The sequence below is a fragment of the Pseudophryne corroboree genome (assembly GCF_028390025.1).
Source record: "Pseudophryne corroboree isolate aPseCor3 chromosome 3 unlocalized genomic scaffold, aPseCor3.hap2 SUPER_3_unloc_1, whole genome shotgun sequence".
Taxonomy (NCBI): domain Eukaryota; kingdom Metazoa; phylum Chordata; class Amphibia; order Anura; family Myobatrachidae; genus Pseudophryne; species Pseudophryne corroboree.
In genome coordinates, this window is record NW_026967493.1 from 4890687 (window position 1) to 4916377 (window position 25691).

Consider the following 25691-nt stretch of genomic DNA (forward strand, 5'->3'; position numbering starts at 1 on the left):
ACTCTACAGCCACCACAGCAGAGACACCCTGGCCCTCGGGGACAGGGTGATCAACCGATGCATCTGAAGATGCGATCCGGACCACTTGTCTAATAGATCCCACTGGAAGATCCTTGCATGACCCCTGCCGAAGGGAATTGCTTCGTAAGAAGCTACCATCTTTCCCAGGACTCGCGTGCAGTGATGCACCGACACCTGTTTTGGTTTCAGGAGGTCCCTGACCAGAGATGATAATTCCCGGGCCTTGTCCTCCGGGAGAAAGACCTTCTTCAGTTCTGTATCCAGAATCATGCCCAAGAACAGCAGACGCGTCGCAGGAATCAGCTGTGACTTTGGGATATTCAGAATGCAGCCGTGCTGATGCAGCACTTCCTGAGATAGTGCTACGCTGACTAGCAACTGCTCTTTGGACCTCGCCTTTATCAGGAGATCGTCCAAGTACGGGATAATTATAACTCCCTTCTTTCAGAGGAGTATCATCATTTCGGCCATTACCTTGGTAAATACCCTCGGTGCCGTGGACAGACCAAACGGCAACGTCTGGAATTGGTAATGACAGTCCTGTACCACAAACCTGAGGTACTCCTGGTGAGGTGGGTAAATGGGGACATGCAGGTATGCATCCTTGATGTCCAGCGACACCATAAAATCCCCCTCTTCCAGGCTTGCAATAACCGCCCTGAGCGATTCCATCTTGAACTTGAACTTCCTTATATAAGTGTTCAAGGATTTTAAATTTAGGATGGGTCTCACCGAACCGTCTGGTTTCGGTACCACAAACATTGTGGAATAGTAACCCCGCCCCTGTTGAAGGGGGGGTACCTTGATTATCACCTACTGAAGGTACAGCTTGTGAATAGCCGCCAGTACTACCTCCCTTTCTTTGGGAGCAGCTGGCAAGGCTGATTTGAGGTAACGGCGAGGGGGAGTGGCCTCGAACTCCAGCTTGTATCCCTGAGATACCACTTGCAGAACCCAGAGATCCACCTGTGAGCGAACCCACTGGTCGCTGAAGTTCCGGAGACGCGCCACCACCGCACCTGGCTCCACCTATGGAGCCCCAGCGTCATGCGGTGGACTTAGTGGAAGCAGGGGAGGATTTTTGTTCCTGGGAACTGGCTGTCTGGTGCAGCTTTTTCCCTCTCCCCTTGCCTCTGGGCAGAAAGGAAGCGCCTCTGATCCGCTTGCCTTTTTCTGAGGCCGAAAGGACTGTACCTGGTAATACGGTGCTTTCCTAGGCTGTGAGGAAACCTGAGGTAAAAATGTCGACTTCCCAGCTGTTGCTGTGGATACGAGGTCCGAGAGACCGTCCCCAAACAATTCCTCACCCTTATAAGGCAAAACCTCCTTGTGCCTTTTAGAATCAGCATCACCTGTCCACTGCCGAGTCCATAATACTCTCCTGGCAGAAATGGACATTGCATTAATTCTAGATGCCAGCCGGCAAATATCCCTCTGTGCATCCCTCATATATAAGACGACGTCTTTAATATGCTCTATGGTTAGCAAAATAGTATCCCTGTCGAGGGTATCATTATTATCTGACAGGGTATCAGACCAAGCTGCTGCAGCACTACACATCCATGATGAAGCAATTGCAGGTCTCAGTATAGTACCTGAGTGTGTATATACAGACTTCAGGATAGCTTCCTGCTTTCTATCAGCAGGCTCCTTTAAGGCGGCCGTATCCTGAGACGGCAGTGCCACCTTTTTTGATAAGCGTGTGAGCGCCTTGTCCACCCTAGGGGATGTCTCCCAATGTAACCTATCCTCTGGCGGGAAAGGGTACGCCATCAGTAACCTCTTAGAAATCACTAATTTCTTATCGGGGGAACCCCACGCTTCTTCACACACTTCATTTAACTCATCAGATGGGGGAAAAGTCACTGGTTGCTTTTTCTCCCCAAACATAATACCCTTCTTAGTGGTACCCGGGTTAATGTCAGAAATGTGCAACACATTTTTCATTGCCGTAATCATGCAACGGATGGCCCTTGTAGATTGTACATTTGTCTCATCCTCGTCTACACTGGAGTCAGGCTCCGTGTCGACATCTGTGTCTGCCATCTGAGGTAGCGGGCGTTTTTGAGCCCCTGATGGCCTTTGAGACGCCTGGGCAGGCACGGGCTGAGATGCCGGCTGTCCCACAGCTGTTACGTCATCGAACCTTTTATACAAGGAGTTGACACTGTCGGTTAATACCTTCCACATATCCACCCACTCTGGTGTCGGCCCCGCAGGCGGTGACATCACACTTATCGGCACCTGCTCCGCCTCCACATAAGCCTCCTCATCAAACATGTCGACACAGCCGTACCGACACACCGGACACACACAGGGAATGCTCTGACTGAGGACAGGACCCCACTAAGTCCTTAGGTGAGACAGAGAGAGAGTATGCCAGCACACACCACAGCGCTATATATCACAGGGATTAACACTGTACTGAGTGATTTTTCCCAATAGCTGCTATTATACACAATTTGCGCCTAAATTTATGTGCCCCCCCCCCCCCTCTCTTTTTTACCCTTCTCGTAGTGTATACTGCAGGGGAGATCCTGGGGAGCGTCCTTCCAGCGGAGCTGTGAAGAGAAAATGGCGCCGGTATGCTGAGGAAGATAGCCCCGCCCCCTCGGCGGCGGGCTTCTCCCGCTTTTTTAATAATGTTAATGGAGGGGGATTAGGCACATATACAGTGTTATACACTGTATTATGTGCAATTTTGCCAAAGGTATAGATATTGCAGCCCAGGGCGCCCCCCCCCCCCCCCCCAGCGCCCTGCACCCACCAGTGCCCGGAGCGTGTGGTGTGCTGTGGGAGCAATGGCGCACAGCTGCAGTGCTGTGCGCTACCTTATTGAAGACCGGAGTCTTCAGCCGCCGATTTTCTTCTGGTTCTTCCGTCTTCTGGCTCTGCAAGGGGGACGGCGGCGCGGCTCCGGGAACGGACGATCGAGGTCGGGCCCTGTGTTCGATCCCTCTGGAGCTAATGGTGTCCAGTAGCCTTAGAAGCACAAGCTAGCTGCAAGCAGGTAGGTTTGCTTCTCTCCCCTCAGTCCCTCGTAGCAGTGAGTCTGTTGCCAGCAGATCTCAATGAAAATAAAAAACCTAACAAATACTTTCTTTTCTAGGAAGCTCAGGAGAGCCCCTAGGGTGCATCCAGCTCTGGCCGGGCACAGATTCTAACTGAGGTCTGGAGGAGGGGCATAGCGGGAGGAGCCAGTGCACACCAGATGTAGTACCTAATCTTTCTTTTAAGAGTGCCCAGTCTCCTGCGGAGCCCGTCTATTCCCCATGGTCCTTACGGAGTACCCAGCATCCACTAGGACGTCAGAGAAAAAATAAATACTTACAGTATATTATTGGAGGTGTGCCCCTTCTCTTCAGTGCACTCAAAGTTTAAGGGGCAGACTAGATGGGCAAAGTGGTTCTTATCTGCCGTCAAATTCTATGTTTCTATGTAAATTCTATAAGCCTGGGCACATACCCCAATGGTTACCACCGTGAGGGAGACAGGACATCCTCACAAGTGGAGGACCAGGAGCCTGGAATGGTGTAAGTATGGAATGGAGGGGAGGTATTTCAGAGCAGGATAGAGGGGCAGGACCGGACAGAGTGGAGGGTGAGATGAGGCAGACCTGGAAGGGAGTTGAGACTGAGGTGACCCTAGAATGTAATAATATACTTAGTAGAAAAGATCACTTTTACAGTGAGGAACATACTGCCCTGTCCTAAAGATTTATAATAACGTTCAATGACAATAATTAAGCCTATAGTGTACAGGATAAATATATCTTCTCAGCTACACCAGAAATAGTAGTACTAACAATATAGAATCAGCAAGGATAGCAATAGGATAAGGACAGGGAGGATACATTACAGAAAAGTAACTTAAATTAATATAACGTTTTATTAAATCATGTGACAGGACGGGCTCTATCAACCCATCAGTTGGGGTGTATCTAGGGAGGTGTTCATTTTTGGGGAGTGGTGACGCCAGGTCAGTCTTCTACCACAGATTTAGTGGCCTCGCAAGTGTGCAGGAAGTGGCCATTCTGAGTAAGTCTAGGCTCTATCAGGTCACCTGTGCTGCAGCCATCACGACCATCGGATTGCAAGCATTGGATCTGAGATGCTGGCAGGTGGTGTCTTTTTATTACAGATGTCTCCTGCAGGCATTAGCCAATCTGTGAACAAGACGCAGCAGCTGTGCCATCTCTGAATCAGACCATTAGCTGTCCAGGACTTGATACCCAGCAATGTACTGGGAATTTTTGTAACCGCTACATGAAAGCTGGATTGAAATCTTTCACATAATATGGCAGCAGGTCCTGGAGTCCGTGCCTCAAGTAGTACCAGGAGACAACGGATTCATGGGCAGCCTATCTTGTGATGGGTGGTGGAACATTGCTGCGTGTCCATAGTGTTCCAGAAAAACCAAGGTGGGCCGCTGGTGTCTTGAGCCCTGGTACAAAATGAGAACAAGACCAGGAAGGCAGCAGTAGAGTCTTTGTTTGAATGGATATATATGTCGTTACGGGTCACAAGAGGACTAAGAGACACAGGAAAAGGGAAGGTACAGTTGGCACACTATGGCGAGACATTTGAACACGGGTCTGCAGGATTTCAGACACATGTTACGGACCTCCCACATACACCAGCTCGCTGCCACATTTACAAAGAGTGTTTTTGTATAATAACAGTACATTTTTTATATACATTTCTTTATTATTAGTCTCAAGAGTCAACGCCGTGTACCTTGCCAAATACAATAATGACACATTTAGAAAGCAATACATAACAAGAAATACAAATACTTCATGGTGACCATCTTCAAGATAAGGTTGATGACCAGTCAATATCATCTTGTAAAATCAAAGTCAACTAAGGACTCAATGATGAATAGGAATATGACAATCTCCCTAATTCTGGGATGGACACAAAGTGGCCACAAGATCAGACAGTTGTGGTAGCCAGACTTACTACCTTATGCTAATGCATCTATATGGCTTCATGAGTATAAATCGCACAGCCCACTTTGCAGCTGCAACACCTACGTACAGGCGTCCCTTCTTCATGTGAACACCTCATAAAACTATGGAAGCATGGCTGCATACCCTGGTGCTCCTATGTAATGGGTTTCTTGCATGCGCTCTCAAGGTGGCCGCCGAGTTGACACCCAGAAGCGCCCATTTTACGGACGGTAATAATATAAATAAAATTTATTTTGCTTATTATACCTTCCACTAAAATGCAAGCAGATATTACACTTGCTTAAGGGCTGTGAATTCACGGATGTTGAAAATGTGACTTCTGGGGAAAACATTTCCCACACTCACAACAGGGAAACTGCTTCTCACCCATGTGATCTCTCTGATGCTGGATAAGATTTAACTGTCAAAGGCCTCCCACACTTGGAGCAGAAGGGCTTTTTGACCCAAATCTTACAATTTCATTGCTAGGAAGACCTGTCTTCTGTGTCAAACTAACATCATCAGTGTGCTATAATGGCTTTTTTACCTGTATGAAGTCTATGATGCCTGACGAGATCTGTTTTCTGCGTAAAACATTTCCCACACTCAGAACAAGAAAATGGCTTCTCACCTGTGTGAGTTCTCTGATGCTTACTAAGATCTGACTTCTGTGCAAAATATTTCCCACAGTCAGTACACGGATACGGCCTCTCACCTGTGTGAACTCTCTGATGTAGAACAAGATTTGATTTCCGTGTAAAACATTTCCCACACTCAGAACATGGAAATGGCTTCTCACCTGTGTGAGTTCTCTGATGTATGACAAGATGTGATTTAATTGTAAAACATTTCCCACACTCAGAACATGGAAACAGTTTCTCACCTGTGTGAATTTGGTGGTGTTTAACAAGACTGGATTTACGGATAAAACATTTAGGGCAATCAGGGCACTGAAACTTCTTTTTGTCCTTGTGAACGCACTGATGATCAATCAGACTAGATTTCCACGTAAAACATTGTCCGCACTCTAAACATGAAAATGGCTTCTCCCCTGTGTGAACTCTCTGATGTCGGATAAGATTTGATTTAATTGTGAAAGACTTCCCACACTCACAGCATGAAAATGGCATCTCGCCCGTGTGAATTCTTTGATGATTAATAAGCTTTGATTTCTCTATAAAACATTTCCCACACTCAGAGCATGAAAATGCCCTCTCACCTGTGTGACTTCTCTGATGTATAATAAGAACCCCTTTCCGTGTAAAACATTTTCCACACTCAGAACACGGAAACGGCTTCTGACCCGTGTGAATTCTGTGGTGTTTAACAAGAGTGGATTTACGGATAAAACACTTAGGGCAATCAGGACATCGAAACTTTTCATCCTTGTGAACGCTTTGATGATCAATCAAACTTGATTTCCACCTAAAACATTGTCCACACTCAAGACATGGAAACCGTTTCTCCAATGTGTGAACTCTCTGATGCCGGGTAAGATTGGATTTAAATGTGAAAGACTTCCCACACTCAGAGCATGACAATGGCGTCTCGCCCGTGTGGATCTGTTGATGATTAATAAGATGTGATTTCAGAATAAAACATTTATCACATTCAGAGCATGGAAATGAAGTCTCACCAGGGTGGATCCTTTGATGGTTAATAAGATTTGATTTCTGTGTAAAACATTTCCCACATTCAGAACAGGAAAATGGCTTTTCACCCTTGTGGATTCTCTGGTGAATACCAAGATCTGACTTCTGTGTAAAACATTTGCCACAGTCAGGACACTGAAATGGCTTCTCGTCTGTGTGAGTTCTCTCGTGTCTAATGAGATTTGCTTTCTTTGTAAAACATTTCCCACAACCAGAACATGAAAACGGCTTCTCACCTGTGTGAGTTCTCCGATGTGCTGTAAGATTTGCTTTCTTTGTAAAACATTTCCCACACTCAGAACAGGAAAATAGTCGATCCCCTGTGTGATTGTTAACAAGTGTAACGGCATCTGAGTTATTGGAACATCCTCCGTGATTAGAGGGACCGGATGATATATCTGCTCTGTGAGGTACTGGATTTATACTTGGGGTAATGGGGCTTTCTCCTGCAGAATCTCGTGTGATGTCACAACCAGGCGATAACACGTGCTGTCCCGCTGAGGTTATACTGCTGTTCAGTCCACCTGTCAGATAAATACATGCGATTATAAACATGATGATATAATGGGGAGGATGTTATAGTGCTCAGAAGTTGGGAAGCAGCAATTTCCCTACCAGACATGTGTCAACTGCAATGTCTGAGCACAATGGAACCTGACATGTTCTGATGGACCTTCAGAGCATCCAAAAAGCTGCCCTAATGTCCAACGAGCGACAGATGAGCGACAGAAGTTGCAGCGTTATCCGCAAAGCGGCAGGCTACAGCCGCAGATGGAGGGCGTCTATGTATGAATTCCATCAGCTGCAGCATTAGTATAAAGACACAGTCATGTTATGTAAAAAGACAAAGAAGAGACTGCATTAGCGTCTACCCATGAATCAGGCCCTATAATACTACTGTAAGAAAAGGAGCAACCACCATATCAAAGATACATTATGAAGGTTACATCCATTAACGTCTATATGGAATACTGTTGACTGTTACAGGGTTCCTATACAACCAAGTACAGGCTAACTTGGGAAAAGACGATCATTATTTAGACAAATTACTTACTATTATTGCTGACTGTGTAAGGAAGGACCAACGGTAATGTCACATGTGTATTATACAGTGAGGATCATGGTCAATGTAGGGGTCAGGGGTAATATCACCTGGAGTCTCTTACCATAACTCAGTCACCCGATCACTACGGATAGGGATTTCTTAATTAAGATACTGAGGCTCCTTGTAGTACGGAGAGTGTGGGGGGGGGGGGGGGGACTGGTCAGGTCTCTGGGCAGGTAACACACAGTGACATGATGTGAGGGGGAGAGCAGGAGTATAATAGGGGCTGATGGCTCCTGACGTATGAGATACACCAGAGAGTGTGTGGGGAGGAGACTGGTCAGATCTCTGGGCTGGTAACACACAGTGACATGATGTGAGGGGGAGAGCAGGAGTATAATAGGGGCTGATGGCTCCTGATGTATGAGATACACCAGAGAGTGTGGAGAGAGGAGACTGGTCAGATTTCTGGGCTGGTAACACACAGTGACATGATGTGAGGGGGAGAGCAGGCGTATAATAGGGGCTGATGGCTCCTGATGTATGAGATACATCAGAGAGTGTGGGGAGGAGACTGGTCAGATCTCTGGGCTGGTAACACACAGTGACATGATGTGAGGGGGAGAGCAGGAGTATAATAGGGGCTGATGGCTCCTGATGTATGAGATACACCAGAGAGTGTGGAGAGAGGAGACTGGTCAGATTTCTGGGCTGGTAACACACAGTGACATGATGTGAGGGGGAGAGCAGGAGTATAATAGGGGCTGATGGCTCCTGATGTATGAGATACACCAGAGAGTGTGGGGAGGAGACTGGTCAGATCTCTGGGCTGGTAACATACAGTGACATGATGTGAGGGGAAGAGCAGGAGTATATTAGGGGCTGATGGCTCCTGATGTATGAGATACACCAGAGTGTGTGGAGAGAGGAGACTGGTCAGATCTCTGGGCTGGTAACACACAGTGACATGATGTGAGGGGGAGAGCAGGAGTATAATAGGGAATGATGGCTCCTGATGTATGAGATACACAGGAGAGTGTGGAAGTTGACTGGTCAGATCTCTGGGCTGGTAACACACAGTGACATGATGTGAGGAGGAAAGCAGGAGTATAATAGGGGCTGATGGCTCCTGATGTATGAGATACACCAGAGAGTGTGGGAAAGAGACTGGTCAGATCTCTGGGCTGGTAACACACAGTGACATGATGTGAGGGGGAGAGCAGGCAGGAGTATAATAGGGGCTGATGGCTCCTGATGATGAGATACACCAGAGAGTGTGGGGAGGAGACTGGTCAGATCTCTGGGCTGGTAACACACAGTGACATGATGTGAGGTCGAGAGCAGGAGTATAATAGGGGCTGGTGACTCCTGATGTATGAGATACACCAGAGAGTGTGGGGAGGAGACTGGTCAGATCTCTGGGCTGGTAACACACAGTGACATGATGTGAGGGGGAGAGCAGGAGTATAATAGGGGCTGATGGCTCCTGATGTAAGAGATACACCAAAGAGTGTGTGGAGGAGACTGGTCAGAACTCTGGGCTGGTAACACATAGTGACATGATATGAGGAGGAGAGCAGGAGTCTAATATGGTCTGATACTTTGTCCGCAATAATCTTTACTGACAGAAGAGGGTGTAGGATAAGAGATTGCTGTAGTGACAGAACACGGAGAATATGTGACTCTGTACTTAGTGATTATTACTCACCTGTGCTGATATCTGTAGGGATTTCCTCCTCCTTACACTGCTGATCACCCATCACATACGTCTCCTTTTCCTCTTTTATATCTTCTACTTTAATAAGTATTAGATCTTTACCCTACAATATGACAATGTAATAATACCCGAGTTACAAAGCAGAGATCACACAGAATAATATCAGTATATAATAACATCAGCCGGGACAGCAACCAGGTGCACAGCTGGGGTTTTGGAGGGAGGAGGAGGGGGGGGGGGGGGGGGGGGGGTTCATTTACACCTCCCCAGCAGCTGCTATTATCTGCAACCGCTGGGTGGGGGGGTCCTGCCGTGCTGACCGATCAGCAGGGATCGGCCTCATGGCAGACACTGGGGGGGTGGATGCAGAGAGGCAGAGGGACCGGAAAGTTAGGGTCCCCTAGATGAAGTCATAGAAAGAGATTTAACTGGTAAGTACCATAAATAATGTTTTCTCTTCCTACATCGGGTATCACGCAAAAACTACTGGATGACTTTGGATGGCGTTTTTACTATTGTTTAGCTTAGTGAACTAGAAAGGCTGAGTAATGTATGATCTCGATGTCACTACCAGGTGAGGAACAATAAAAGGAAAAACAGACGCTTGACACTCGGTGTGTGTGCAGACTGTATACAAACATCAGACAATTCTTCCCTTATAACAGATCAAATGATGTAACCCATCAGCATTTTCTAACCAGCAGTGTAACCAGCATGTGTGTTACCAGCTGGTAATACCTTCCCTCCCTCAGATATAGTATTAATACTCGTAGTCCATAAGGGATATTGGGGGAAACTAGTACGATGAGGTATAGACGGGGTCCAAAGGAGCCAGTGCACTTTACATTTCTTCAACTGGGTGTGCTGGCTCCTCCCCTCTATGCCCCCTCCCACAGGCAGCTATAGGTAAAAACGTGCCCGTAGGAGAAAGGACATATATGAGAGAAGGAACATGATAACCAAAAAGGTGGTGAGATTTAGACACCAGCACACCATAACATAGAACAACCAGCAACGGCTGGCAACAACAACAGCTGAAGAGGTAACTATAGAACTAGAACCTGCAGAAAAGTCAACACACTGAGGCAGGCGCCCAATATCCCTTATGGACTATGAGAAAAGGATTTACCGGTAGGTATTAAACTCCTATTTTCTCTAGCATCTCTGAATTCTCTAGCATCCATAAGGGATATTGGGGGAAACTAGTACGATGGGGACGTCCCAAAGCTTCCAGAACGGGCGGGAATGGGTGGAGACTTCTGCAGCACCACCTGCCCAAAGTGGGTATCCTCTTTGGCCAGGGTATCAAACTTGTAGAACCTCACAAAAGTGTTCTTCCCCGACCAGGTAGCAGCTCGGCATAGTTGCAAGGCCGAGACTCTACGATCAGTCGCCCAGGAAGACCCAACTGATCTAGTAGAGTGGGCTTTCAGAGACCTAGGCACAAGTAAGGCTGCCGACACTTAGGCCTGTTAGATAGTAAGCCTAATCCAACGAGCAATGGACTGCTTTGAAGCAGGGCAACCCTTCTTCCGCGCATCATAGAGCATGAACAAGGAATCCATCTTTCTGACCCGAGCCATGCACTTGACATAGATCCTCAAGGCCCGCACAGCATCCAATGCCTCTGGAGGAGAAGCAGACGGAATTACAATAGGTTGATTCAGGTGAAACGCGGAGACAACCTTCGGCAGGAACTGTCTAGTCCGGAGCTCCGCTCTGTCCTCGTAAAATATAAAATATGGACTTTTACACAATAAGGCCCCCAATTCTGAGAAACGTCGAGCAGAAGCCAGGGCCAGTAACATCAGTGTCTTCCAAGTGAGGTACTTGTCTTATACCGTCATCAGAGGCTCAGACCAGGAGGACTGTAGAAATTCCAACACCACATTCAAATCCCAGGGCGCCGTAGGCGGCACAAAAGGAGGTTGTATGTGGAGTACCCCTTGCAAGAAGGTCTGAACTTCAGGCAACACTGCCAATTTCTTCTGGAAGAAAATTGAAAGAGCTGAAATCTGGACCTTATTGGAACCCAGACGTAAGCCCTTATCCACACCAGCCTGCAGGAAATGTAGGAAACGTCCCAAGTGAAACTCCACAGGCGGATACTTGTGTTCCGTGCACCAAGAAACATATCTTCTCCAATATAATGATAGTGTTTTGACTTCACAGGTTTCCTGGCCTGAACCATGGTAGCAATAACCTTTTTGGAAAGGCCTTTATGAGCCACGATGTTCCGCTAAACCTCCATGCCGTCAAAAAAGTAATCGTAAGTCCGGGTAGATGAACGGTCCTTGTTGAAGAAGATCGCTTCTTATAGGTAGAGGCCAAGGGTCTTCGACGGATATGTCCAAAAGATCAGCGTACCACGCCCTCCGAGGCCAATCCGGGGAAATCAGAATTGCTGATTTCTGAATCGCTTGAGCACTCTTGGGAGCAACAGAATCGGAGGAAACAGGTAGACCAGCCGGTAAGGCCAAGGCGAAGTCAGTGCATCTTCTGCCCTCGCCTGAGGGTCCCTGGTCCGTGAGCAATACAAGAGAAGTTTCTTGTTGAGACGAGAAGCCATCATGTCTATTTGTGGGCAACCCCACCGGTTGATGATCTGCTGAAACACCAGATGGTGGAGTCCCCACTCACCGGGTGGAGATCGTGACGACTCAGGAAGTCCGCCTCCAAGTTGTCCACACCCGGAATGAAGATTGCCGACATGGCTCTTGCATTTATTTCCACCCAGAGGAGTATCTTTGACACCTCTTGCATGCAGGCTCCGCTTTTTATCCCTCCTTGTCGATTGATATACGCCACCACCGTGGCGTTGTCCGACTTCACCTGAATTGCATGATCCTTGAGCAGAGTAGAGACCTGAAGCAGAGCATTGCAGATCACCCGAAGTTCCAGAATGTTGATCGGAAGGAGGCTCTCGTGGGGTGACCACCTGCCCTGGAACAGCGCCCCTTAGGTGACAGCTCCCCATCCCCTCAGACTCGCATCCGTCGTGAGGACGGTCCAATCCTGAAACTCCGGCCTTCCAGGAGATTGGAGGACTGTAGCCACCACAGGAGGGAAATTCTGGCCTGAGGTGACAGCTGAATTATCCAGTCCATCTGTAGATGTGAGCCGGACCACTTACTCAGGAGATCCAACTGAAATATTCTGGCATGGACCCTCCCATACTGTATCGCCTCGTATGAGGCAACCATCTTGCCTAGCAATCTTACACAAAGATGTACAGACACTCGAGTAAGTCGGAGCACCCTGCGGACCATCTCCTCAAGTGTTTTCGCCTTGTCCTCTGGTAGAAACACCTTCTGGGCCACAGTATCCAGCAACATCCCCAGGAACAGAAGCCTCTGAGTTGGCTATAGGTGGGACTTCTGTAAGTTGAGGGTCCACCCGTGGTCTGACAGAAGACCGATGGTGCGGTCGATATGGAACAACAAAAGCTTCCTGGATCGTGCCTTTATCAGAAGATCATCCAGATAAGGGACCACATTGACCCCCTGGACCCAGAGTTGAAGCATCATCGCCGCCATCACCTTCGTGAATACCCTCGGAGCTGTAGACAGCCCGAAGGGCAGTGCTTGGAACTGGAAGTGATCGTCCAGCAGGGCAAACCGTAGGTACGCCTGATGAGGTGGCCAAATCGGAATATGGAGATAGGCGCCCTTGATGTCCAAGGAGACCCTAAATTCCTGTTCTTCCAGGCCCGCAATCACTGTTCGCAGGAATTCCATTCTGAACTTGACAACCCTCAAATAAGGATTCAAGGATTTCAGATTCAGAATGGGTCTGACGAAACCATCCGGCATCGGCACCACGAACAGGTTTGAGTAAAACCCCTTGCGTTGCAGTAGTGGTGCTGGAACAATGACATGGGACTGGACAAACGTTCGGATAGCCTGTTGCAACGTAACTTGCATATACTTCAAAGCTGGTAAGCCATTTGAAAAATCGATGAGGAGGTGGTGGTGGTGGGGGGGGGGGGGGCTGAGTACTGTCGAACTCCAGCCTGTAGCCCTGAGAAACAAGATCTCTGACCCAGGCATCCTGGCAGGCAACCTGCCAGACACTGCTGAAGTGATGCAGTCGAGCTCCCACCTCGAGATACCCTCAGGGTGGGTGGGCACCGTCATGCTGAGACCTTAGTGGAAGCAGAACCGGTGGACTGTTCCTGAGAACTGGTTTTCTGGACTTACCTCTGGTGCCTCTAACTGCATTGAAGGCACCTCTGGCCTTAGATCGAAACCTGTGAGACCGAAAGAACTGGAGAGACGGCCCCTGACAGGAGCGTCTCGCCGGCGGGGGCCCCAGAGGGGAGAAACGTGGATTTCCCAGCCATAACTTTGGAAATCCAGGTATATAATTCGACCCCAAAAAGCCATTCGCCAGAAAAAGGGGAGGGATTCCCCACTACGTTTGGATTCTGTGTCCGCAATCCACTGACGCAACCACAAGACCCTGCGCGCTCACACTGCCATGGCAGAAGTCCGAGCATTAATGTTACCCATCTCCTTGAGCGAATCACAGAGGACGCGTGTAGTGGGTTACAATAGTAACTAAAGGCATATCTCCCAAGAGACCGCCCTGAATCTGAATGGCCCAAGAATGAATAGCATGGGTCATCCAGCAACCTGCAATGACCGGTCTTTGTGCTATACCGGCTGCTGTGTATATAGATTTTAGTGTAGTCCCTATCTTCCTATCCCCAGGATCCTTCATGGTAAAGGAGACCGGGGCAGGTAGACAGGCGAGATACTGAGACATCCATCCCAGGGGGTTCCTTCCCAAATTTTCTACCTTAAAGAGCAAATGGGAATGTGCGCAAAAACGTTTTGGACACTTGCAATTTTTTGTCTGGATTTTTCCAGGCTTGTTTGAACAAGTCATCTAACTCTGTAGAATCAGGGAAAGTGACATTAGGCTTGTTTTGTACAAAGAAAAACGACTGCTGTGATGCAGCGTCCTCTAGAGGGAGCTTCAACACATCCCTTATAGCCAAAATGAGGGGTTCAATACCCTGAGCAGCATCTGGATCCCCACTAACGGGATCCAGGTCATCTCCATCATCCTGTATATCATCATCTGTATCAGATAGTATAGCAGGTAAACCACGCTTCTGTGGTCCTGCATGAGAGGAGGAGGGCAACAGCTTGTTGCAGTAGCTGAGTTTTCCGTACATTAGCAGTGAGCTAGGATGACATATCTGACATCATGGTCTTAAGAGACCCTAACCAGTGGGGCTCTGGACCCTCTCCCCCAGCCCCTTCACTGATTTGTGAATACTGACTGCATTGTTCACAGGAAACAGAGTCATTATATAAGGGAGAGAATCTAGTGTGACATACACTGCACAGCTTCTGTTTACTCATATTTTACAGTTAGCACAATAACACACACAGACAGTTATAATGCAAGCCTGCCCTCCTGTATGTGAGAGGAGACACAGAGAAGGAAGGACACCAGCACACCATGAGCTTCACAACCCCAGTGAGGTTGTCTGCTCTTTATAACACAGTAAACACTAACAATTATTGTCCTAAATAGGCTTAGGATAGTGTACACAAGCGGCTCTCCCCCTTTGCTACACCCTGTACCAGATATCCAGCGTGTCTGAGGATCAGGAAGCACTATGTGTGCTGTCTGCTACTGCAGTAAGCCGAAGAAGGTGCCAAAATGCCTCAGGTCCCGCTCTGAGGTAGCTCCAACGGCGCCGGAGTTACATACATATATTATACTGGCAAAAGTCTCTTTTTAAGCTTAAAACATCACACAAGTGCTAGTCAAGCCCTGTTGTGCCAGTTCTACACGGGGGATCGCAGCAGGACCCCTTCCCCCCTTCCCGGGAGGGTTCCGTATGCCGCACCCGTGGTCAGCCGCACTTTGAACCGGGGGACCCCCCTAGCGGGGCCCCTGGTTTGTACTCACCACCGATGTCACCTTCAGGCAGCATTAGGGGTGTGCGGCGTGCTGCGGCTGTGACAGCCAAGGCGCAATGCCCCGCTGAACAACAACCCCTCAGGATGGTGGTCCTGCAGCGGGGAAGCGGCTCTGCACCTCGTAACGCCTGTGACCGCCCCCCCCCCCCCCCTCTCAACTCCCACGGAAAAAAAAAAGAAATTGAAGAAAACTCTCTGGAGCTGCAGAGTGTGCATCTTCTCCTGAGGGCACTTTTTTTATAAACTGCCTGTGGGAGTGGCCATAGAGGTGAGGAGTCAGCACAACCAGTGGAATAAATTTAAAGTGCACTGGCTCCTTTGGACCCCGTCTATACCCCATCTTCAGCTGTTAGACTGCACCATCTCACATGGGTTGTTTCTCTTGGCTAATTGCTGCCCCCAGCGCGTTACCCTCTTCCTTAGGGTAGGTATGGAGCACATCTGCCCCTACTGCCAGCCCTCTCTTTTAGGGTGAGATAGTGGCTTGTTGGCAGAAGATCCGGCCTCTGCTTCTCTATATTGGAGTGTGCTCTGGTCCGGTCTCACTTCCAGGATGCGGCTTCCTGCTTCTGTATCTCCACCTTGCACCCTCGGTAATCACCAGCCGACATCAGCACCGCCTGCTGCTGGTGGTGTGCGGAAGCCCTGCTGAGTCCCCCCTCCTGGGGTCTGCACTGCAGTGCTTTCTGCCTTCTCTGCTCAGCTGCTTTTCCTCCCTCTGCTGTGAGGGCAGTCTACTGCTACTGGATCTAATGAAGGTGCCTTCCATGCCCACCTCTGCACTACTGGAGAGCATGTCAAGGTAAGGATAGGGACGCCACACAACACCTGAGATACAGTGATGGCTGCAGACGGGAAAGCAAGGAAAGCAGAGAGGGGAGAATAAAAGGAAAAATAGGATTTTAATACCTACCGGTAAATCCTTTTCTCTTAGTCTGTAGAGGATGCTGGGGATGCTTCAAGAACCATGGGGTATAGACGGGATCCGCAGGAGACATGGGCACTTTAAGACTTTAAAAGGGGTGTTAACTGGCTCCTCCCTCTATGCCCCTGCTCCAGACTCCAGTTATAGGAACTGTGCCCAGGGAGACGGACATTTCGAGGAAAAGGATTTATTTAATGTTTTATTTAAATTTTTTAAACTAAGGTGAGATACATACCAGCTCACACCTCAAACACGCCGTACAACATGGCATTCAACAACAACGCATGCAACGGCATGATCAACATCAGTCACAAACTGACGGAACTCAACTCAACATGAGTGTAACCATAACCAAACTGCAGATACAGCCCGCACTGGGACGGGCACCCAGCATCCTCCACGGACTAAGAGAAAAGGATTTACCGGTAGGTATTAAAATCCTATTTTCTCATACGTCCTAGAGGATGCTGGGGATGCTTCAAGAACCATGGGGTTTATACCAAAGCTCTAGAACGGGCAGGAGAGTGCGGATTACTCTGCAGCACCGATTGACCAAACAAGAGGTCCTCCTCAGCCAGGGTATCAAACTTGTAAAACTTCGCAAAGGTGTTTGAACCCGACCAGGTAGCAGCCCAGCAAAGCTGTAATGCCGAGGCCCCTCGGGCAGCCGCCCAGAATGAGCCCACCTTTCTGGTAGAATAAGATTTCACTGATTTCGGTAACGGCAATCCCGCCGTAGAATGAGCCTGCTGAATCGTATTACAGACCAGAGTGCAATAGCCTGCTTGGAAGCAGGAGCCCCAATCTTGTTGGGAGCCCACAGGACAAACAGAGCCTCTGTTTTCCTAATCTGCGCCGTTCTGGCGACATAGATCTTCAAAGCTCTGACCACATCGAGAGACTTTGACTCCGTCAAGGCGTCAGTAGCCACTGGCACCACAACAGGCTGGTTTACATGAAATGATGAAACCACTTTTAGCAGAAATTGCTGACGAGTTCTCAACTCCGCTCTATCAGCATGGAAGATTAAATAGGGGCTTTTGTGAGACAAAGCCGCAAACTCAGAAACCCGCCTTGCGGATGCCAAGGCCAACAACATGACTACTTTCCAAGTAAGGAATTTTAACTCATCCTTACGTAAAGGTTCAAACCAATGAGATTGCAGGAACTTCAATACCACGTTAAGATCCCACTGTGCCACAGGAGGCACAAATGGAGGTTGGATGTGCAGCACACCTTTCACGAAGGTCTGAACTTCTGGAAGGGAGGCCAAATCTCTCTGAAAGAAAATTGATAAGGCCAAAATTTGTACTTTAATAGAGCCTAACTTTAGGCCCGCATCCACACCTGCTTGTAAAAAAATGGAGCAAACGCCCCAGCTGAAATTCTTCCGTAGGAGCCTTCTTGGATTCACACCAAGACACATATTTTCTCCAAATACGGTGGTAATACTTCGCCGTTACTTCCTTTCTAGCCTGAAGAAGAGTGGGAATGACTTCACTGGGAATCCCCTTTCTGGCTAGGATTTGGCGTTCAACCGCCATGCCGTCAAACGCAGCCGCGGTATGTCCTGATACACGCACGGACCTTGTTGTAACAGGTCCTCACGTAGAGGAAGCGGCCAGGGATCTTCTATGACCAACTCCTGAAGATCTGGATACCAGGCCCTCTTTGGCCAGTCCGGAACAATGAGTATCGCCTGAACCTTGTTCTTCTTATAATCTTTATCACCTTTGGAATGAGTGGAAGTGGAGGGAACACATAGACCGACGGAAGCACCCACGGTGTCACTAGGGCGTCCACCGCTATTGCTTGAGGGTCCCTCGACCTGGAACAATATCTCTGAAGTTTCTTGTTAAGGCGGGACGCCATCATGTCTATTTGAGGAATTCCCCCACGACTTGTCACTTCTACAAAAACCTCTTGATGAAGACCCCACTCTCTTGGATGGAGATCGTGTCTGCTGAGGAAGTCTGCTTCCCAGTTGTCCACTCCTGGAATGAAGACTGCTGACAGAGCGCTTGCATGTCTTTCCGCCCAGCGAAGAACTTTCGAGGCCTCGGCCATCGCCGCTCTGCTCTTTGTTCCGCCCTGGCGGTTTATGTACGCCACTGCTGTTATGTTGTCTGACTGAATCAAGACTGATGATGTTCCGCTTGCAGAATGCCGTTGTAAACGGCCCTTGATTCCAGAATGTTTATGTGCAGACAAGCTTCCTGGCTTGACCATTTTCCCTGACAGTTTCTCCCCTGCGTGACTGCTTCCCAGCCTCGGAGACTTGCATCTGTGGTCAACAGGATCCAATCCTGAATCCCGAACCTGCATCCCTCCAGAAGGTGAGAACTGTGCAGCCACCACAGAAGGGAGATCCTGGTCCTGGAAGATAGGATTATTTTCCGGTGCATGTGGAGGTGAGACCCGGACCACTTGTCCAACAGGTTCCACTGAAACACCCTGGCATGGAACCTGCCATACTGAATGGCCTCGTAGGCCGCCACCATCTTCCCCAGCAACTGAGTGCATTGAAGAACTGACACTTTTGCCGGTTTCAGAATGTGTTTTAACATGTTCTGTATTTCCAGAGCCTTTTCCACTGGAAGAAAAACTCTGTAATTCTGTATCCAGAATCATACCCAGGAACGACAGCCGTGTCGTCGGAATCAACTGTGATTTTGGCAAGTTTAGGAGCTAACCATGTTGTTGCAGATTCGTCAGAGAGAGCGCAACATTTTTCAGCAACTGCTCCTTGGATCTCGCCTTTATGAGGATATCGTCTAAGTACGGGATAATTGTAATTCCCTGCTTGCGCAGGAGAACCATCATTTCCGCCATAGCCTTGGTGAAAATCCTTGGTGCTGTGGAGAGACCAAACGGCAACGTCTGAAATTGGTAATGACAATCCTGAACAGCAAACCTCAGGTATGCCTGATGTGGAGGATATATGGGAATGTGTAAGTAAGCATCCTTTATGTCGACCGACACCATAAAATCCCCCTCCTCCAGACTGGAGATCACTGCTCGGAGAGATTCCATCTTGAATTTGAATTTTTTCAGAAAGAAATTGAGGGATTTTAGGTTCAGAATCGGTCTGACTGAGCCATCCGGCTTCGGGACCACGAACAGACTCGAATAAAAACCCTCCCCCCGTTGTGACGGGGGTACCGTGACAATGACTTGATTTTGACACAGCTTTAGTATTGCCGTGCATACTACCTCCCTTTCTAGATGAGAAGCTGGCAAGGCCGATTTGAAAAATCGGTGAGGGGGCACGTCTTGAAACTCTAATTTGTACCCTAGGGTTACTATTTCTAATATCCAGGTCCGAGTGCACCCAGACCTGACTGAAGAGTTTGAGACGTGCCCCCACCGGTGCGGACTCCCGCAGAGGAGCCCCAGCGTCATGCAGTGGATTTGGTAGAAGCCGGAGAGGACTGCTCTTGGGAACTTGCCACAGCCTGTGACCTCTTTCCCCTTCCTCTCCCTCTCGCAGCAAGGAAGAATTTATTGGGCCGAAAGGACTGCATCTGATAGTGGGGCGTTTTCTTCTGTTGTGCAGGAACATAAGGTAAAAATGACGACTTACCAGCGGTAGCCGTAGATACCATGTCGGTGAGGCCGTCACCAAACAAGACACTACCGTTAAACGGTAAAGACCCCATCGCCTTCTTAGAGTCAGCATCAGCATTCCATTGATGAATCCACAAGCTCTCCTAGCTGAGACTGCCATGGCATTGGCCCTTGATCCCAAAAGGCCAATATCCCTTACAGCTTCTTTTAGGTATGCTGTCTAGGGAATCTATCTCAGATGACAAGTTATTTGCCCACTTTTCGATAGCGCTACTCACCCATGCCGAAGCAACGGCAGGCCTGAGTAGCGAACCCGTAGTGACATAAATGGATTTTAGTGTATTTTCCTGCTTACGATCCGCAGGATCCTTCAGGGCTGCCGTGTCAGTAGACGGAAGCGCCACCTTTTTGGATAGACGCGATAGAGCTTTGTCCACCGTGGGGGTTGACTCCCACTTTTCCCTGTCCCCAAAAGGAAACGGATATGCCACTGGAATTCTTTTGGGAACCTGTACCTTCTTGTCAGGATTTTTCCAAGCCTTTTCAAAAAGAGCGTTCAGTTCATGAGAGGGAGGAAACGTTACCTCAGGTTTCTTTCCTTTATACATACAGACCCTAGTATCAGGAACAGAAGGGTCCTCAGTGATATGTAATACGTCTTTTATTGCCACAATCATGTACTGAATGCTCTTAGCCAGATTAGGATTCAATCTGGCATCACTATAGTCGACACTGGAATCAGAGTCCGTGTCGGTATCCGTATCTGTTATCTGGGTAAATGCATGTTTCTGTGACCCCAAAGGGGTCTGAGCTCGTGACAATGCATCTTCCATGGATTTCCTCCATGTCTGTCTTTTAGACTCAGATTTACTGTATCTAATCTCTTAGTCAACCGAGCCACATTAGCATTCAAAACACTCAACATATTTACCCAATCAGCCGTCGGCTGTGCCGACACGGTCACTCCCACAGCCTTTTCTGTCCCCACTCCAGCCTCCTCCTGGGAAGAGCACTCAGCCTCAGACATGTCAACACACGTACCGACACCCACAACCACACTGGGACTATAGGAGACAGACCCACAACAAAGCCTGTTAGAGAAACACAGAGGGAGTTCTGCCAGCTCACAACCCAGCGCCTATCCCGGTTCTGAAGCGAGTAAAATTACTGCCCAGATCTGTTAGCGCTTTAACATGAAATAAACTAGCACCAAATCTCGTGCCCCCCTCCCCCTGTTTTGCACCCTGTCACTTGTACAGCAGTGTGGGAGGCCAGGCTCAGCGTCTCTGCAGCTTCTGTGAAGAGAAAATGGCGCTGGTCAGAGCTGTGAGGGCTAAGCCACGCCCCCATAAAGGCGCGCTTCAGTCCCGCTTAATTTTATAGCTTTATACTGGCGGGGGTCTGTAATTAGTGCCCAGGCACTTTATACACTTTCTGCCAGTCGCTAAATTGAGGATTTATGCTGCCCAGGTCGCCCCCCCTGCGCCCTGCACCTTGCAGTGCCGTTCTTATGAGCATGGCGCGCTGCGCGGTACCTCAAAAAGCCGTCTTTTGCCGTCACTGAAGTCTTCTGATCTTCTGTTACTCACCCGGCTTCTATCTTCTGGCTCTGCAAGGGGGGTGACGGCGCGGCTCCGGGAACGAGCAGCTAGGCGCACCAAGTGATCGGACCCTCTGGAGCTAATGGTGTCCAGTAGCCTAAAAAGCAGAGCCTTTGAACTCAGAGAAGTAGGACTGTTTCTCTCCCCTCAGTCCCATAAAGCAGGGAGCCTGTTGCCAGCAGGACTCCCTGAAAATAATAAACCTAACAAAGTCTTTTTTCTGAGAAACTCTGGAGAGCTCCTCAGTGTGCATCCAGTCTCACTGGGCACAGAATCTAACTGGAGGAGGGGCATAGAGGGAGGAGCCAGTTCACACCCCTTTTAAAGTCTTAAAGTGCCCATGTCTCCTGCGGATCCTGTCTATACCCCATGGTTCTTGAAGCATCCCCAGCATCCTCTAGGACGTATGAGAAAAATACATTTCCTTAAGCTACTCCTTCAGCACTTTAGGAAAAACTGCGCTGGGGTTGGAGGGGAGGAGCTTTTATAGCGCAAAGAAGTTAGCTCATTAAGCGCTGACGCCTCTATATCACTCTAACCCCCATGTGTAATGACGTGTCCCCCAGATGTAAGAAAAGAAGATGATCACTGTACAAGGTGCATATATAAGGGGTAAATAAAGTCACTTTCATATTTGATGAGATGATAAATGCCAGAAAACAAAGAAATGTACAGATGGCGCTTCAATTCACAGGTGCTGCAATCCACCAGCCGGGATGGTCACAGATATCCCAAAATAGTTCAGTTTGTGCTCTAGAATTTGCTGTGGTGCGCTCCCTGGGTTACTAAAGACAGTGTTCTCGGTCCGGACATTCCCTCTCCGGACCGAGAACACTGTCTATAGTAACCCAGGGAGCGCACCACAGCAAATTCTAGAGCACAAGATGATAAATGCCACCTACCTGACCCTCCTGTGGGACACAGTGATTCTCCTCTGTATCATCCTGGGAATAAAGAGGACGGGGAAATCTCTCTGGGGTATTTCTGTTACTGGCTCCATCTGTAGGAGACACACAGTGACTGAGTACATTGTATATATGTGACTATAAGATGAGGTGTGTACATTACCCTAAGTCCTCCCTGTGCTATAATTACTAAGTATATAAGGAGGCATCTCTTTATGTTACAAGCAGCTTCCATGATCGTACAACATTGGACACGTTGAATGTCCTGTGGTTGTAAGCAGTGGCGTAAGTTCATACCAGGAGCCCGGAGGTAAAACAGTTGTTGGTGACCCCCACCCCCCCAATGCTCGCATCCACTTCCAACACCCAAATCCCAGCAGCATTCACACAAACACTCCCCTTAATCCAAATTCCCTACCCTCACAGCACCGCATTCCCACCCCAACACACAACGACTACCAACACCCCAGCTGCACCCACCAAGACACACCCTGGCCTCCCCTGCTTTCACTTCCAACGCTCAAACACAATCTCCTCTCCCAAATAATTTCCAATGCTCTAGCACACAATCACTACCTATATTTGATTAGGGTCTTCCGTTCTTGCTATTTACTGCTCCTACAGCAACAGGACCCGCGTGTAAGACCCAAAAGAAGAGGGTGGGGCCATGCACTCCGGCCCCTTTCATGTACATTGGTGGAGGCCTTGTGAGTGCGAGGGTCATGGCATATGGTTATTCCTGCTCTAGCGGGCAAAAAGCAGATTCTAGATCAATATAGGAAGTCAGGGTGCCTTTTTTCAGGGCTGGCAGCTGTCTGGCATACCATGAACTGGGGGCACTACTGTGTGGCACACCATGAACTGGGGGCACAGCTGCGTGGTATACCATCAACTGGGGACATTATGCCGTGTGGCATACCATGTACTGGGGGCACAGCTGTGTGGCATACCAGTTACTGGGGACACTGCCGTGTGGCACACCATGAACTGAAGACACTGCTGTGTGGCACACCATGAACTGCAGACACTGCTGTGCGGCACACCATGAACTGGGGGCACAGCTGTGTGGCACACCATGAACTGCAGACACTGCTGTGCGGCACACCATGAACTGGGGGCACAGCTGTGTGGCACACCATGAACTGGGGGCATAGCATGACCTGGGGGCACAGCTGTGTGGCACAACATGAACTGGGACCTGGGGGCACAGCTGTGTGGCACACCATGTACTAGGGGCACAGCTGTGTAGCACACTATGAACTAGGGGCACAGCTGTGTGGCACACCATGAACTAGGGGCACAGCTGTGTGGCACACCATGAACTAGGGGCACAGCTGTGTGGCACACCATGAACTAGGGGCACAGCTGTGTGGCACACCATGAACTAGGGGCACAGCTGTGTGGCACACCATGAACTAGGGGCACAGCTGTGTGGCACACCATGAACTGGGGGCACAGCTGTGTGGCACACCATGAACTGCAGACACTGCTGTGTGGCACACCATGAACTGCGGGCACAGCTGTGTGGCACACCATGAACTAGGGGCACAGCTGTGTGGCACACCATGAACTAGGGGCACAGCTGTGTGGCACACCATGAACTAGGGGCACAGCTGTGTGGCACACCATGAACTGGGGGCACAGCTGTGTGGCACACCTTGAACTGCAGACACTGCTGTACGGCACACCATGAACTGGGGGCACAGCTGTGTGGCACACCATGAACTGGGGGCACAGCTGTGTGGCACACCATGAACTGGGGGCACAGCTGTGTGGCACACCATGAACTAGGGGCACAGCTGTGTGGCACACCATGAACTAGGGGCACAGCTGTGTGGCACACCATGAACTAGGGGCACAGCTGTGTGGCACACCATGAACTGGGGGCACAGCTGTGTGGCAGACCATGAACTGGGGGCACAGCTGTGTGGCACACCATGAACTGGGGGCACAGCTGTGTGGCATACCATAAACTGGGGGCACAGCATGAACTTGGGGCACAGCTGTGTGGCATACCATGAACTAGGGGCACAGCTGTGTGGCACACCATGAACTAGGGGCACAGCTGTGTGGCACACCATGAACTGAAGGCACAGCTGTGTGGCACACCTTGAACTGCAGACACTGCTGTGTGGCACACCATGAACTGCGGGCACAGCTGTGTGGCACACCATGAACTGGGGGCACAGCATGAACTGGGGGCACAGCTGTGTGGCACACCATGAACAGGGGGGACAGCATGAACTGGGGGCACAGCTGTGTGGCACACCATGAACTGGGGGCACAGCATGAACTGGGGGCACAGCTGTGTGGCACACCATGAACTGGGGGCACAGCATGAACTGGGGGCACAGCTGTGTGGCATACCATTAACTGGGGACACAGCTGTGTGGCACACCATGAACTAGGGGCACAGCTGTGTGGCACACCATGAACTGGGGGCACAGCTGTGTGGCATACCACGAACTAGGGGCACAGCATGAACTGGGGGCACAGCTGTGCGGCACACCATGAACTGGGGGCACAGCTGTGCGGCACACCATGAAATGGGGGCACAGCTGTGTGGCACACCATGAACTGCGGGCACAGCTGTGTGGCATACCATGCAATGCAGATACTGCTGTGCGGCACAACATGAACTGGGGGCACAGCTGTGTGGCACACCATAAACTGGGGGCACAGCTGTGTGGCACACCATAAACTGGGGGCACAGCTGTGTGGCACACCATGAACTGGGGGCACAGCTGTGTGGCACACCATGAACTGGGGGCACAGCTGTGTGGCACAGCATGAACTGGGGGCACTGCTGTGTGGCACACCATGAACTGCGCACACTGCTGTGTGGCACACCATGAACTGGGGCACAGCTTTGTGGCACACCATGAACTGGAGGCACAGCTGTGCGGCACACCATGAACTGGGGGCACAGCTGTGAGGCACACCATGAACTGAGGCACAGCTTTGTGGCACACCATGAACTGGAGGCACAGCTGTGCGGCACACCATGAACTGGGGGCACAGCTGTGTGGCATACCATGAACTGGGGGCACAGCATGAACTTGGGGCACAGCTGTGTGGCATACCATGAACTATGGGCACAGCTGTGTGGCACACCATGAACTGGGGCACAGCTTTGTGGCACACCATGGACTGGAGGCACAGCTGTGCGGCACACCATGAACTGGGGCACAGCTTTGTGGCACACCATGAAATGGGGGCACAGCTGTGTGGCACACCATGAACTGCGGGCACAGCTGTGTGGCATACCATGCAATGCAGACACTGCTGTGCGGCACAACATGAACTGGGGGCACAGCTGTGTGGCACACCATAAACTGGGGGCACAGCTGTGTGGCACACCATAAACT

At 49.6% G+C, this 25691-nt stretch overlaps 1 protein-coding gene across 2 annotated transcripts in view; it reads right to left on the minus strand.

Moving 5' to 3' along the window:
* Positions 1–3890: 3890 nt before the first annotated feature.
* LOC134983147 (gastrula zinc finger protein XlCGF26.1-like) overlaps positions 3891–25691 on the minus strand; it is a 43322-nt gene continuing 21521 nt past the window's right edge. For both annotated transcript variants that reach the window (XM_063948886.1, XM_063948885.1), the window contains 3 exons: positions 22321–22418; positions 9378–9489; positions 3891–7148 (listed from right to left, as the gene is read on the minus strand). In XM_063948886.1, the coding sequence (XP_063804956.1) occupies positions 5494–7148; positions 9378–9489; positions 22321–22418 (1865 nt within the window). In that variant the 3' untranslated portion in view covers positions 3891–5493. The remainder of the gene's footprint in view (positions 7149–9377; positions 9490–22320; positions 22419–25691) is intronic.